Source organism: Penaeus japonicus, unplaced genomic scaffold (assembly GCF_977035675.1).
Source record: "Penaeus japonicus unplaced genomic scaffold, GWHDUDI00000001_assembly GWHDUDI00000030, whole genome shotgun sequence".
In the NCBI taxonomy this organism is placed as follows: domain Eukaryota; kingdom Metazoa; phylum Arthropoda; class Malacostraca; order Decapoda; family Penaeidae; genus Penaeus; species Penaeus japonicus.
This window is the reverse complement of record NW_028234432.1, coordinates 31,299,835-31,312,334: the sequence shown is the minus strand read 5'-3', so window position 1 is coordinate 31,312,334 and position 12,500 is coordinate 31,299,835. Positions and strand designations below refer to the sequence as shown.

At 35.1% G+C, this 12,500-nt stretch overlaps 1 protein-coding gene across 6 annotated transcripts in view; it reads left to right on the top strand.

The window, feature by feature from the left end:
• LOC122268103 (uncharacterized) overlaps positions 1–12,227 on the top strand; it is a 20,239-nt gene extending 8,012 nt beyond the window's left edge. For 4 of the 6 annotated variants that reach the window (XM_086555268.1, XM_086555267.1, XM_086555266.1 and 1 more), the window contains exons 4-11: positions 82–207; positions 1,288–1,461; positions 4,069–4,219; positions 4,390–4,466; positions 4,658–4,853; positions 5,095–5,335; positions 6,099–6,204; positions 8,117–12,227. In XM_086555268.1, the coding sequence (XP_086411394.1) occupies positions 82–207; positions 1,288–1,461; positions 4,069–4,219; positions 4,390–4,466; positions 4,658–4,853; positions 5,095–5,335; positions 6,099–6,204; positions 8,117–8,326 (1,281 nt within the window). In that variant the 3' untranslated portion in view covers positions 8,327–12,227. The remainder of the gene's footprint in view (positions 1–81; positions 208–1,287; positions 1,462–4,068; positions 4,220–4,389; positions 4,467–4,657; positions 4,854–5,094; positions 5,336–6,098; positions 6,205–8,116) is intronic. The other 2 variants (XM_086555271.1, XM_086555270.1) reach the window with 1 other exon arrangement.
• Positions 12,228–12,500: the final 273 nt, after the last annotated feature.

The window sequence follows — 12,500 nt, the reverse complement described above, 5'->3', positions numbered from 1 at the left end:
TTGTATTTTTGTCCTGGAGTAACTGCATGCCGTCTGCCACTGCTAACTCACACTTTGTGCCTCCTGCCGTGTGCTCTCCAGGTTGCTCTCAGAAACATGAAGGAGCGATACCACAAACTGCAGAAGAAAATGGCCCTTATAGAAGATGATAACCAAAGGCTTATTAGTGGCAAGTCTGAGCTTTTTGGCGAAATTGGGAAACTACAGGTATTTGAATAACCTCTAATTGTTTTAAGTTGTACATTTACCAAGCCTGTCCACTTGATTGCTTCATAGAGATACACCCTTGGGTATATTGCTCAGATAAGAGTACACATTGACATAAATGGTTAAGGCCTGAAATCACTATATAAAATGTTTGATCGCTTGAAGATTTGTTATCATTATCTGTAGTTTGTATTTATATTTTCATAATTTAAAAAAAAATGGACACATGCCATTCAGTACAGCTTGTAGATTAAACTGTATAAGTACAAGCTTAGCTATTTAAACATCATAATTACCAAAGAAAAATGCATCATTTATATTCATCTTAATATGATCTTCTTATGTACAGAACTTATGCCATGCATTATGAAAAAAAATACTATGGGACTGCAAAAGTGAGCAGGTTTTAAAGTATGATGATAAATAATGAATAACATGCTTTTAAAACTTACAGAAAGTTCATGTGATTATATCCAAGTTTTTTAAAAAAGAAAAAAAAAAAAAAATAATTAAAAAAAAAAAAATAAAAAAATAAAAATAAAAAAAAAAAAAAAAAAAAAAAAAAAAATAAAAAAAAAAAACATAAAAAACAAAAAAATAAAAAAAAAAAAAAACAAATAAAACAAAAAAAAAAATAAAAAAAAAAAAAATAAATAAAAAAAAAAAAGTTGTAGTATCGGTTCTATGAATACTGATAATGACATACAGTAGATGCTTTAATACTGAAATTAATGTTTTTTTATTGCAACATTATTAGTAATATATTTTATCATGGTCTTAAAATTATTGTTACTGCTATATTTTTTTTACTTTTTTATACTAAGTCTGTTTTTTATACTGTGTATACATAGATACCTCCCGCTTCTCTCCTCCTCCTCCTCTTATTCCTCCTCCTCCTCCCCCTCCCTCTCCCCCTCCCTCTCCCTCTCCCTCTCTTTCCCTCCCTCTCTTTCCCTCCCTCCCTCCCTCCCACTGTGAGTATATATTATATGCACATAGATAAATAGATAATATTTACAGTGTTTAATTTATTTTATTTTTCTTTATCTTTTACTCTACTTATGCTTTTCCATGCACCAGGAAAACAGCATCAAGTTGCGTGAGAAGAACTTGCATTTGAATCAAGAGATCCACAACAAGCACCAGGAATGCTGCTCGCTAAAGGAGAAATTCTCTGCTCTCACTACGGAGAACATGACCCTAACAAGACAGCTGGCGAGAACTGCACAGGAGAATAGAAAACTAACAAGACAGGTTTGAATAGTTTATATTTATTTCTACATCATTATTATAAGATAAAGGATGGATGGATGAAATATGCTATACATTACCAAAATTTCTATTTTACACACAACACTAAAATAATAGCGTAACAATGTCTGATTGGCTAAGGGAAAGGTGAGCCTCCAAGGGGCATGGTGATATAGGGCTGATATATTGGGTAGGGCATGAGGAAGCTTGCCAAACAGTACTAGAAATATTAGTAGACACTCCATACATCCCATTCATAATGAGAAAAATGTGGGGAAAAATCCTGCCGTTTTTTTTTACTTCCACTATCATATTGGATTAATGCACTGCCACATTCATGGTGGATAGGACTCTAGGGGTTAAGTCACCTGATTTCCCTGTCTTCTTCTTTACTTTTCCATCCACTGTTTTTCTTTTTGTTCTTCTAGTGTATAGCAAAACTGGCAATATCAGGGCCTTGAAGGCATACAGCTTGGCCCTTCTGCACAGGTACCAGCATGTCTGGATACTCTTGTCAAAAGAGTCTCCTCCAGCCAGGCAATTCATCTGTTGGATCTAACAACCCAGGTCATGTACTGCACAAGATTATGTACAATTCTGTGGGACTTTGATATCCCCATTAACCCACTCACGCCGGATGACGTGCTGACACGTTTCGTGGTTTTCGCATCAGACGCCGCCGCCGAGATATCTGGCCAAGGCCGGCTCTCGGGGTGAGCGAGCGGGCAGCCCAGGCTCGCGGCCTGTGCGCCTGAGAATCTCGAAGCGTTCGGATGATGCGTTCGAAAACCTCGGTATAGCGACCGTGCAAAGCCAGAATGGCCCCGGCGTGAATGGGTTAAGCAGGTTCTCCTAGCAAAGTTAAAGTCCTTGATCTTATTCCTGGTCCAAGGACCCTTTAGATGGGAGGGCTTTACCTCACTACTAAATGCATCATGAACTGCCACTAGGGTCTCCAGAGACTCAAGTAAGGTAGCAACATTTCCAACAAAGTCATTATCAGTAATCATAACATTACTCAGTGTTGCTCCACATTGACTTTGTATACCAGTATATCCAGTCCATAAAAGTGTAGAAAAGCATTTATGCTGGAATATAGCCTTGTCTTACTCCTGAAATCACCTTCATTACCAGTATTAAAGCTTTCTATTGATTCAATCATTTATTTTGGAACTCCTCTAAGTCTCAGGATCTCCTAAAGTAATTTGCAATTGGATTACCATCCTGAAGTCAGTGTAGGCTTTGAGCAGCACATAACTGGACTCACAACAAAACTCTACAATGACTTGAAGTGTAAGGATAAAGTCTACCTATACAGTTTAAAGTGAATGCAGATTGTAGGAAGTTCCTTACTGACAGGGCACTGGGATCCTGAAACCACTCACACATGTGCTGACTCAATTTGAAACAACTGTTTTAAATACTTGGTTTGCCTCATACCCCCTCAGGATTTGGAGATGATCTGGCTATCTGCTGAAGAAACTGCAGACATCTGTGGAGAGGACTTTTTCTTTAGCTTTCTAAGGGTTTGATAGTAGGGATAAGGAATTGAGAAATGGCCTTCAACCTCCTCAGTAAGATTCATGATATGCAGCTCCTTGTCCCTCCTCAGCAGTGTCTGAATCATGTGCGCTAAGGATCAAATGTAAATCCTGATATATTGCCAGTATAGCTATGCAACATGCATCCATGGCCTCTAAAGTCTCGTGGAAGTTAAAGTTTTGCCTTGCTCTTAGGGGATAATCAATTGACTCTTGGGCTGTATCGAGCATTACAAGTTTACCCATTCGTGCCGGCTAATATGCTGACACGTTTCGTGGTTTTTTGGTCAGACGCTGGCATCGAGATATTTGGTCAAGGCCAGCGCTTAGGGTCAGCAAGCGGACAGCCCAGGCTCGTGACTAGTGCACCCGAGAAGACCTCTCAGAGCTGGAGCAGCCCCAGCGTGAATGGGTTAAAGGTGTCCCACAGTGCTACAGGATCCATAAGCTTGCCAATCAACTATAAATATCCAAGGCAAACCCCTAAACACATTGCTCCTCTCTCAGTGTGTCCACGGGAAACATCATTGGGCAGTCATTGGATAGATGGGAGGAGCTACATCAACTACCAAAGGCTGAAGTCTGCTAGAGATGGTTATGGCTACCCCTTGGAGGCGATAACTGTTTCCATTGCTTGACCAGTAATAGGTGTAACCACCTTCATTAAGTCTGCTGTCAGGTTTTCTCACCTCTGTGAGGGCAGACTACTTCCACCTTCAGTTGGTTCATTTCCCTTGATAGTGGTAGTAGATCATTCTGATGCAAAGAGTGAAGGTTCTATGCCCCTACCCAGAGAATCTATCTTGTGGATGCCACTTCTGCCACTCTCCCTGGCATTATGCAAACAAATGTGGCTAGAAGGCCACAGGATAAGGTAACAAGAGAGAGACCCTTTCTTCTGAAGAAAATTATGCCCTTTTTCCCAGCCTATTTTCAGGCTTGTTTGTTGAAGGTTTGGTATGTATTTGATATTAGGTTCCAATACTCTTTCTGCATTTGCATTCTGTAATGCAAATTTAACCATTTTTTACTAATATTTTGTTATTCACATATGTTCTGAACTTTTCAGGTTAATCAGATGAATGATGAAAATCGCCGTCTCAGAGAAAAGCTTAGTTTGATAACAACCCAAGTGAAGGCTTTACCAGGAGGGGCTTGCCTGGCCATGTCTGTGTCAGATGTAGCAAGTCCTCCACGAACCAAGATTGTTCCCCTCTCAGGTGGGTTGGCTGTAGTTTGGGTATTTCTTCCTCTTCTGCATTTTTCTCTTCCTTCTTTCCTCCTTTGTTTTTTTGTCTTCTTCAGTTTCTTCATCTTCTTAGTCTTCTTCTGCCTCTGCTTCTTCTGTTTTCTTAATAATGATCATTAATTAATAGGATTTTATTTGCAGAGGAACTCGACAGTTTTGATGATCCCCCTTCAAGATTTCTTTCATCATTAAAGGATACGTTAGATGAATTTGAGCAGGTGTGTATACTATAGATTCCATTGTAATTTAGTTGATTTTTGTTTTGCATTTCATTAGAAATGTCATGAATATGAACTGATATAGTAAATTTTACTGAAGTCCTAGTATTTATACCTTGAGGGCTTATTAACCTAGATCTCTCTTCATTTTGGATAAAATGAAACTGATTATGAATGATTTTTGTAAACAGATTAGCAGTAGTGAGCTTGCCGAAGTGAATTCTGAATGGGATGAGGAGAGCAGTGATGAACAGCTCACAGAGTCAGTGGAGTCTGCAGCACAGCGCATGAAGGCCTTGCTCTCTAGTCTGCAGGAACAAAATCACAGCCTCCTCCTGTTGTCCCCCCTCCTACACTCATTCACATCAACGTCTGGGTCTCGAGCTGGTAAGAATGGAATTGATACTACTTATCTTCAGATGTACTTCTAAGAGGAGAGAACTTGGATTTGAGCTTTAGGATACATGCTAAGCAGTTTATTATTTTGCACTTCCTCTGCCTATGTTGGCTAGTGTAATTTGTGCAGTAGAGAGAAGTTTGTCTTTTGCAATGCCTTGCTTCAGGACCTTATTGACATAAACAATGTTTATCATCTGAACCTTAAAGTAGGATGTCTTTTATCCTGCAGGAAGTTCCCCATTTGATACTGATAGCAAAGAGAGTGCCACAGGACCGTCCAGAAGTGGCACCTTAAATCAACGAGACCGTGACCTCTCCACTCTGACAGTGACTCCTTCCACACAGTCCCAAAGTGCTTCTCAGACTGTAGAAGAAACAGTTTCTGATGAGGATGGAACGTGCCAGAGCCGATTGGCAACATGTGGGTCTGTACTTAATCCAACCTTCATCTCATCTGGAGGAATGAATACGTAAGAACTCTGAAGTTTTATTTAGAAGTTTTACTGTATTATGTTATACAAATTCATATGATTTTTTTTTCTTGAAAATAGTAAATAGATTATGATTTATTTCAAATATGTGTGGTGGTGTTTAAATTGTTATTGATGATATTGGTAACACTATTGTTGTGTATACCAGTCTTTATACATACTTTCCCTGTTCCTGCTCCCATGCCAGCATATTTTCTTATATTTCCATATTCTATTTTCTTTCCTTTCTTTCCTGATTTGATAAGGCCTTTGATTTGATTACCACACTAACACAAGGCCCCTATACAATCTAACTAAATTTTACTTGCTCTAGATGTTGCAGATTAGATAGGGATTAGATTCAAGGTGGTGGTATATAATTGATGCTGGAGTGATCCTCTCACTTTCTCTCATATTACTTCAGCATATGTGCTTATGTTAGGGCATATCATAAATTGCTGCTATGATAACTTTTCATTCAAAATATAAATATACAGATCTGTGATCAGTATTGAAGTAACTATATTTGATAGATGGAAACCTATTGGTTATTTTTTTTTTAGTCTTTGTTTCCTTTTTTGTTCCATACTGTCAGTCTGCTGTTCTTTAAAAACATTTTGTGAGTTTATTGTCTGCATAAGTGATCCACTTCTAAGGCATCATATTTAGATATTTCTCTACTGTTTTATATTTTTCTTTTTTTACGGGTTCATTCTCTATCAAAGCCAAGATTATGGTAATCACTAGTTCTAATTCAAAACAGGAGTCAGACAACAGATGATAGTGGAGGGGACAACAACATTTTGGTGGATGCAGACACTCCAACAGCTGATCGGCCACAGAGTCCATTTGACTGGAGACAAGTCCAGGTAGGGAATACCAGATGAGATCCAAGAAAAACAAAATATGTTGTTGAATTGTATTATCTTTTTTTCTAAAGCAATCACTACTGCTAATTTTATGAATTGTTTCTGTACTCTAGAGTAATGTTTGTAAAGTAAACTTCTTACTTGCAAAATCAACATGATGCATGTGTCATCCAAATTCCCATTAGGACAGACTAAATTTAGTATCCTCTGTGGCAGATCTGACAATTTTGTCTAGTTTTCCCTTCTCAAGGAAGACCAACTTTTGGCCACAAGTGTGTAGAGCTTGGAGATTTTATCTGTTTCATGACCATGAGGGCAAATTTGTCATTATTATAGTTTTGGTGAAATAATTGTTTCAAGTGATTATAGTCTCTGTTTTCCTATCTGTCCACATGGTTGGCTGAGAATTCCTTGTCTAGTACCAATAGTTATTTGTGAAAAATATTCAAGCATTCACGTATAGATTACACATTCACATATAAATCCAAAATATGCCAATTTGCACCAATATTGTGACATGCAAACACACAAACAACTGTGTACTATAGACTCTTGTCTGATCACATGGGTACTGAATCATTATTTTTTCTTTTTGTTCAAGTATATAGATAGGCATTGGGCAGTGTAAGAACAAGTAAAAATATATTTTTATAATTAGCTGCATCTATATCACATGGGTAGTATTCAAAATAACATTCATCAGATCATCGCATTTGACATTCTGGTATAGTGATCACTGGCAACTTGTTTGTATTTTCTCACCTTTTTGCCACTGTACTGTGGTTATGATTCACTTTAACAGTATTTCATGGTATTTTGCATTTTATCAATGTATTCTACATACCATGAATTATTAAGATACCTTAAATTTATATTTACACAGCCAGACATCTTTTTTAGATATGTAAATGGGGAAAAAAAAGATTATTTAAGGCCTGTTGTTTGTCTGTATGCATTCAGAATATTGTTTGGTACAAGCTTGTCTTTCGTGTACTTGCATTGCATAACATCAGTTTATGCAAACCAACCTTTTTTGGAATATATTTATATATATGAATGTGTAAGGGTTCTTTGTATATTTGTCTAAGAAATGTTACTGATTTAATAGCTTGAATATTTATCAAAACTAACTAATGCTATCAGACACTTTCATTTTCAGCAAATCATGGGCCAGTAATGTGCACACATGCCACATCACAGAGACAGTACAGACAGATCAAAATGAAAGACTATATTGGCTAATGTGATGAATTCATCAAATGATTGGAAAATGACTTTTTACAGTCTGGAATACCAAAGCTCTGTTTTGTGTGCCCAGGGACCATAAAAAGTTAATGTATTTCCAAATTTTCCAAAACCCTGCTACCTTTCATTGCCTATTGCATATTGACGTGACGTCGGGTTCTGCTCACATTGAAGTGCGCACACAGTCATTAAGTATTATAACTATAATGGCACTAGCTTCAGAGCTACAGGGTTCTAAAGTCAGCCTAAACCCCTGCTCTCTGATGGATTTATGAAAAGATATTCTTTTGGCAAGTCTGCACTGCCCATAAGGTGAAGAAAACATTTTCCCAGCCCCTCTGATTTTCAGCTGGTGCCAGCATCATCATAGACCACCTGTCTTGACTGCTTGTTATTTAGTCAGAGTTAATTCAATGGATAAGGTCTTATTACATTAATCTATCTATTGCTCAAGGTATAAAATTTATGATTTTTTATTTGCTGTGAATTTGGACAGTTGAGAGATAGATGATTAGCTTTTAGTGATTCATCATTTTAATGTTAATGCCAACATCTAAGAAGGAGAGAAATAGTATTTTAACTTTAATCATCTTTATTATAATATTTGATTCTTTCTATGGGTACTGCATGTGTTCATACACACTTCCTGATATCCTGACCCTTCCAGGTGAGTGATGATGAAGGCCGAGAGAATGACTTGTTACAGCCAGATACACGTACAGTCAGTACATCACCAGACCCAGCTTTAGAGGATGAAGAGGAACGTATCTGTCCAATGTGCAATGCAGTATTTCCTCGGGTGATACCACAAGAATCCTTTGAATCTCATGTTGTAAGTCATTTTGAAGTTGAAAATGGATTTGAAGTAATTGCCTAAAGGAAAATAACATTCCAGTAAATATGAGTTAGGATTTTTACTGTAACAGTCTTATCATAATTATACCTTATACAAAATCCTGGACACTTTTGTTTGGAAGTGAAGATTAATGCCACAAAGCTGTGTTTAACAAAACATGGTAGAGAAAAAAGTGTTGTCTTCTCTGTAGGCTGATATACTTTATCCTCTGTGATAATACCTTTCTTAAGGTAGCCTTCATAAGTTACTTAAGGTAATATTTTATATGAGGATGAGGATAAGAATGATAGAAGTAGACAAAAATATTTATAATTGGATCTTGTTAACACAAACTACAGAAGTTCAAAGACTTTGCACGATACATTTTTGAAAGATGTGGAAGTACCCCTGTTTTATTCACAGTTCAGTTCTCCTCTCCCATTTATTTCAACCTCTGGTGCTAGTTTACCTGCACTCTATAATTTTCCCACAATCGTGCTTAATTTCAGAATTTAGAAGGAAGAAAAAAAAAATCTTACAAATAAATCACAAATGATACTGGTACTATGTCAGCTGGCTTGTGTATGTTTCTACTAGTACTTGGATGATTGACAGCAGTCAGTATGCATTTACTTTACCCCTCCAGTCACCTCTCCCACTTAATCTTTAGTCATCCTGGGTAGGCCTATCAATCTTCACCCCTAATTCTGTTCCAATCAGCCACTCCCCGACCCTCAGGTGCATAAGAGAGCCCACCACACCACAAGCAGCAAGTTTGGTGAATCATGCCCACAAAATTAGAAAACGTCCTCAAATGATACTTTAATCTCCATCTAATCTTTAAAAGGTTAGGACTTCAATTGGAATAACACATAGGGTGCTAAGCATAGACACAAGAGGGCAAACTGGTCATTCTTATTGTAAGCAAGAGGAGAGGATTCAAATTTCAGAGTAAGAGCTAAATTTTCTTCGTTTTCCAAAATCCTTTTTATAGCTGTCCTTTTCATAAAGAATAATTTATTAAAATATCTTGAAATCATATATATTCTTTTCTGAAATTGCATTATTGAAATTTTATTCCCTCCATATATGTAACATCTATACCACACTTGAATATAAGGAAAGACAGCCTGTATAAAGCTTCAGGTAATGAATATTAGTTGTAGAAGTTTAAAAATGTTTTCATCATACATTTAGTATTTTCCTTTTCTTTTGTGATATATTTGGAGTAGAAGAATATGTTACTATTAACTTTATTTATATAAATTTTATGTGGAATGGCAAGAAAATGAGGTCATGTATAAACCCTGAAATGAATAAGATGGGAATCCAGTGCAAGAGTTGTGTAAGAGCCTGATATATTATTGATAATTATTTAACCTTGAGGCATTAAGTTTGATGTTTACCCCTTAATGGCAGATGATGTGATGTTCACATCATGGCTTGGCTGGTCTTCTCCCAGGTAGATGTGAATGCCATGTCATGTTTTGTTGAAGAAACATATGTGCATAACAAGTTTTAGGAATTTCAAATTATATAAAAGAAATAATCTGTGATGGTAGATAAACGTTTTAATATTAGTGTCATAAATTAGAATTATAGATTACCAAATTTTATAGATAAGTAGTTCATTATCTCTTAACTCATAGGTTTGAGAGTAAATCTAGTGATATTAACTTGTGTCAGGCAGATAAGTGTTAAAAGCAACATGGAATAGAGAAAGGCATGTTTGAATTTTTCCAGTGCCTTATGTTATATGATTATTTGAAAACCAAAGAACATGGTTGTATGTTTAATGTGATAAAATTATTGAATACTTAATTAATGGACTTATCAGTAGTAATTATTTGATGATTCCAGTTCTTTGTTTTTTATTATACAATTGAGCATGCTCATCTGTTATATATGTATACAGTGCACATATACACAAAGACATTGCCCATCTTTTTCTTCACAATGCAAGCTTTGATTCAGAATCTCAAAAAAAGGAATGAATTAATACTTTTAAGAACATACGATAAAAAAGTGTTTTTACTGGTTATAACTTAGGTGTATACAGATTGGCAGATTGATCAAAGTTTCCTGAGATTAAAGTGGAAATTATTCTTAACTTTTTTCTTCCTAAACACTGGGTAGTAGTTACCTGCTTCTTGTTTGCAAGGTTTAAGTAAATTTCTGTTAAAAGTGCAACTATTAAGAGGGATTGCTAATCATGCATTGTATTTTTTTTTTCTTTGTGACATTTTAGAAAATACTGATTTCAGATATTTATTACTCCTATGTCAGGAAGAATAGATAGGAAGTATCTTTCTGAGAAGCAGATTTGTAAATTTTTATTGTATTCATTTGCCAAATATAACACTCATTACCTCTATAACCATTATCTGAACCTAAGCTGGATTTAGTAATAGATTGATCATCAGACATTATCAAAGGTATTCATGTTTTGAGGAAATGAATAGTCTTACTTGAAACTGGTACAAATTGTTATGCAATGAAAAGGAACATGATATTTTCTTTGTTATAAGTTTTAAGCACTTTTCTTTTTACATATTATAGTGTTGTGTTTTATGAAATCTCACAAAAAATTACAAATTTAGATGTAAGATATTGATTTGTTGTTGGACTTGTGAGAAAGGGAATTGTAATTACAGTGTAGATGCAGTAGATGAAAATTTTTGTGCATTGTCTTGTTCATTGTTTAATGTATTTTTATTCATAATGTCATATAGTTTTACATTGTTATCTTACAAAATCCCTAAAAAGTTATTTACAGTTGGTGTCACATAAGTACTTCCTTGCTTTAATTTGTTGTACTGGTACAAATGAAACACTGGACCAGCCATTGCCATCTCAGATGAAAAGAAGAAACAGTTCTGACATATAGATAAAATAAGAGATTTGATTTAGTGAATGCAACACATGTTTGAGATGAAACAGTAGGAGATCAATACATGTCTCTCAATGGGCATGTAATCCTTAATTTTTTTGTCCTCTTAAGCTTCATAAGAACTTGTGAGAATTTCCTAAAGTAAACAAGTTTAATCATAGTAGAAGTGCCATTGGTACATTGACATTATTATTATTATTTTTTTTTCTTGGTGATCATTAACCATAGTCTCTCCCTACTAGAATAGGCATTAGACAACTGAAGTCTCAGTTTCCCTTCTCCTGGGAATGCTATGGCCTTCAGGAAGCTAGCTATGCAGGCACGGAAATCACCGAGTAAAGATACTTTTCATTCTTTCTTTCTTCCTCTCGATGTATATATCCCATTGCAAATTAATAGATATTCAGTTCTCGACACTGAAATTGCTCTATTGATCAACAAACTCGGATACAATGGCCAGTTCATTGTTCTCAGCATTCTTAGAGTATATATTTATACTTTGACAGGTTAACATATTACTGATGTGAATAAGAATTATGTATTTGTAAGACTATGCAATAGAATGCTACTGGTGATGGTTTGATTTATTGTAATGTCGGTTGCTATGTAAGGTAATGGCAGTATTCTGTCTGAAGGGATAAAGGATGATATAAAATAAATCATATCCTTTGAAAAAAAAAAATGTATGGATGCTATTGATTACTTGAATATATGATAGTATGCTTCATTTACATCTATTTTTGTTGATTGATATTATTATTGTGATTATTAAAAGTATTATTGCAAGTATTCCTTTTCTTTCATTTAAGTGAATTGTGAAGTTGAATTAAGTAATTTCCACTTGGATAGATGTACATATTTCTACTTTTATTCCAAGTGGATTGATTTATAATATATATATATATATATATCCATATTAATAGCATAATTCATATTTGTTATATAGTCTATGTCATTGAATTGCTTTCATTATAGTTTACAGATGTTGTGAAGAAACAGTTATTTTATGTATAAAGTGTGAGTCATATTGTAAAATAAACATTGTTTATGATACTTTGAGTTTTAATTATTTCAGATATTCTTCTTTGAAATTGACAATTATTATATTTATATTTGTAGAAGGCATCAATATTTTTTACTTGAGTAATAGAAATCTAGAGAGATGTCATTATAAGAATATTTTAATTTAGTTACTAAGGAAAAATATAAGTGAAAATGTAAAATTTGAATCCTAATACGATGATCATATATTATGCAAGTAACTGAGTTAAAGTATAATTGGTATTGTCCCAATTTTCTCTATTGTGCAATATTTAAGTAGTTCAG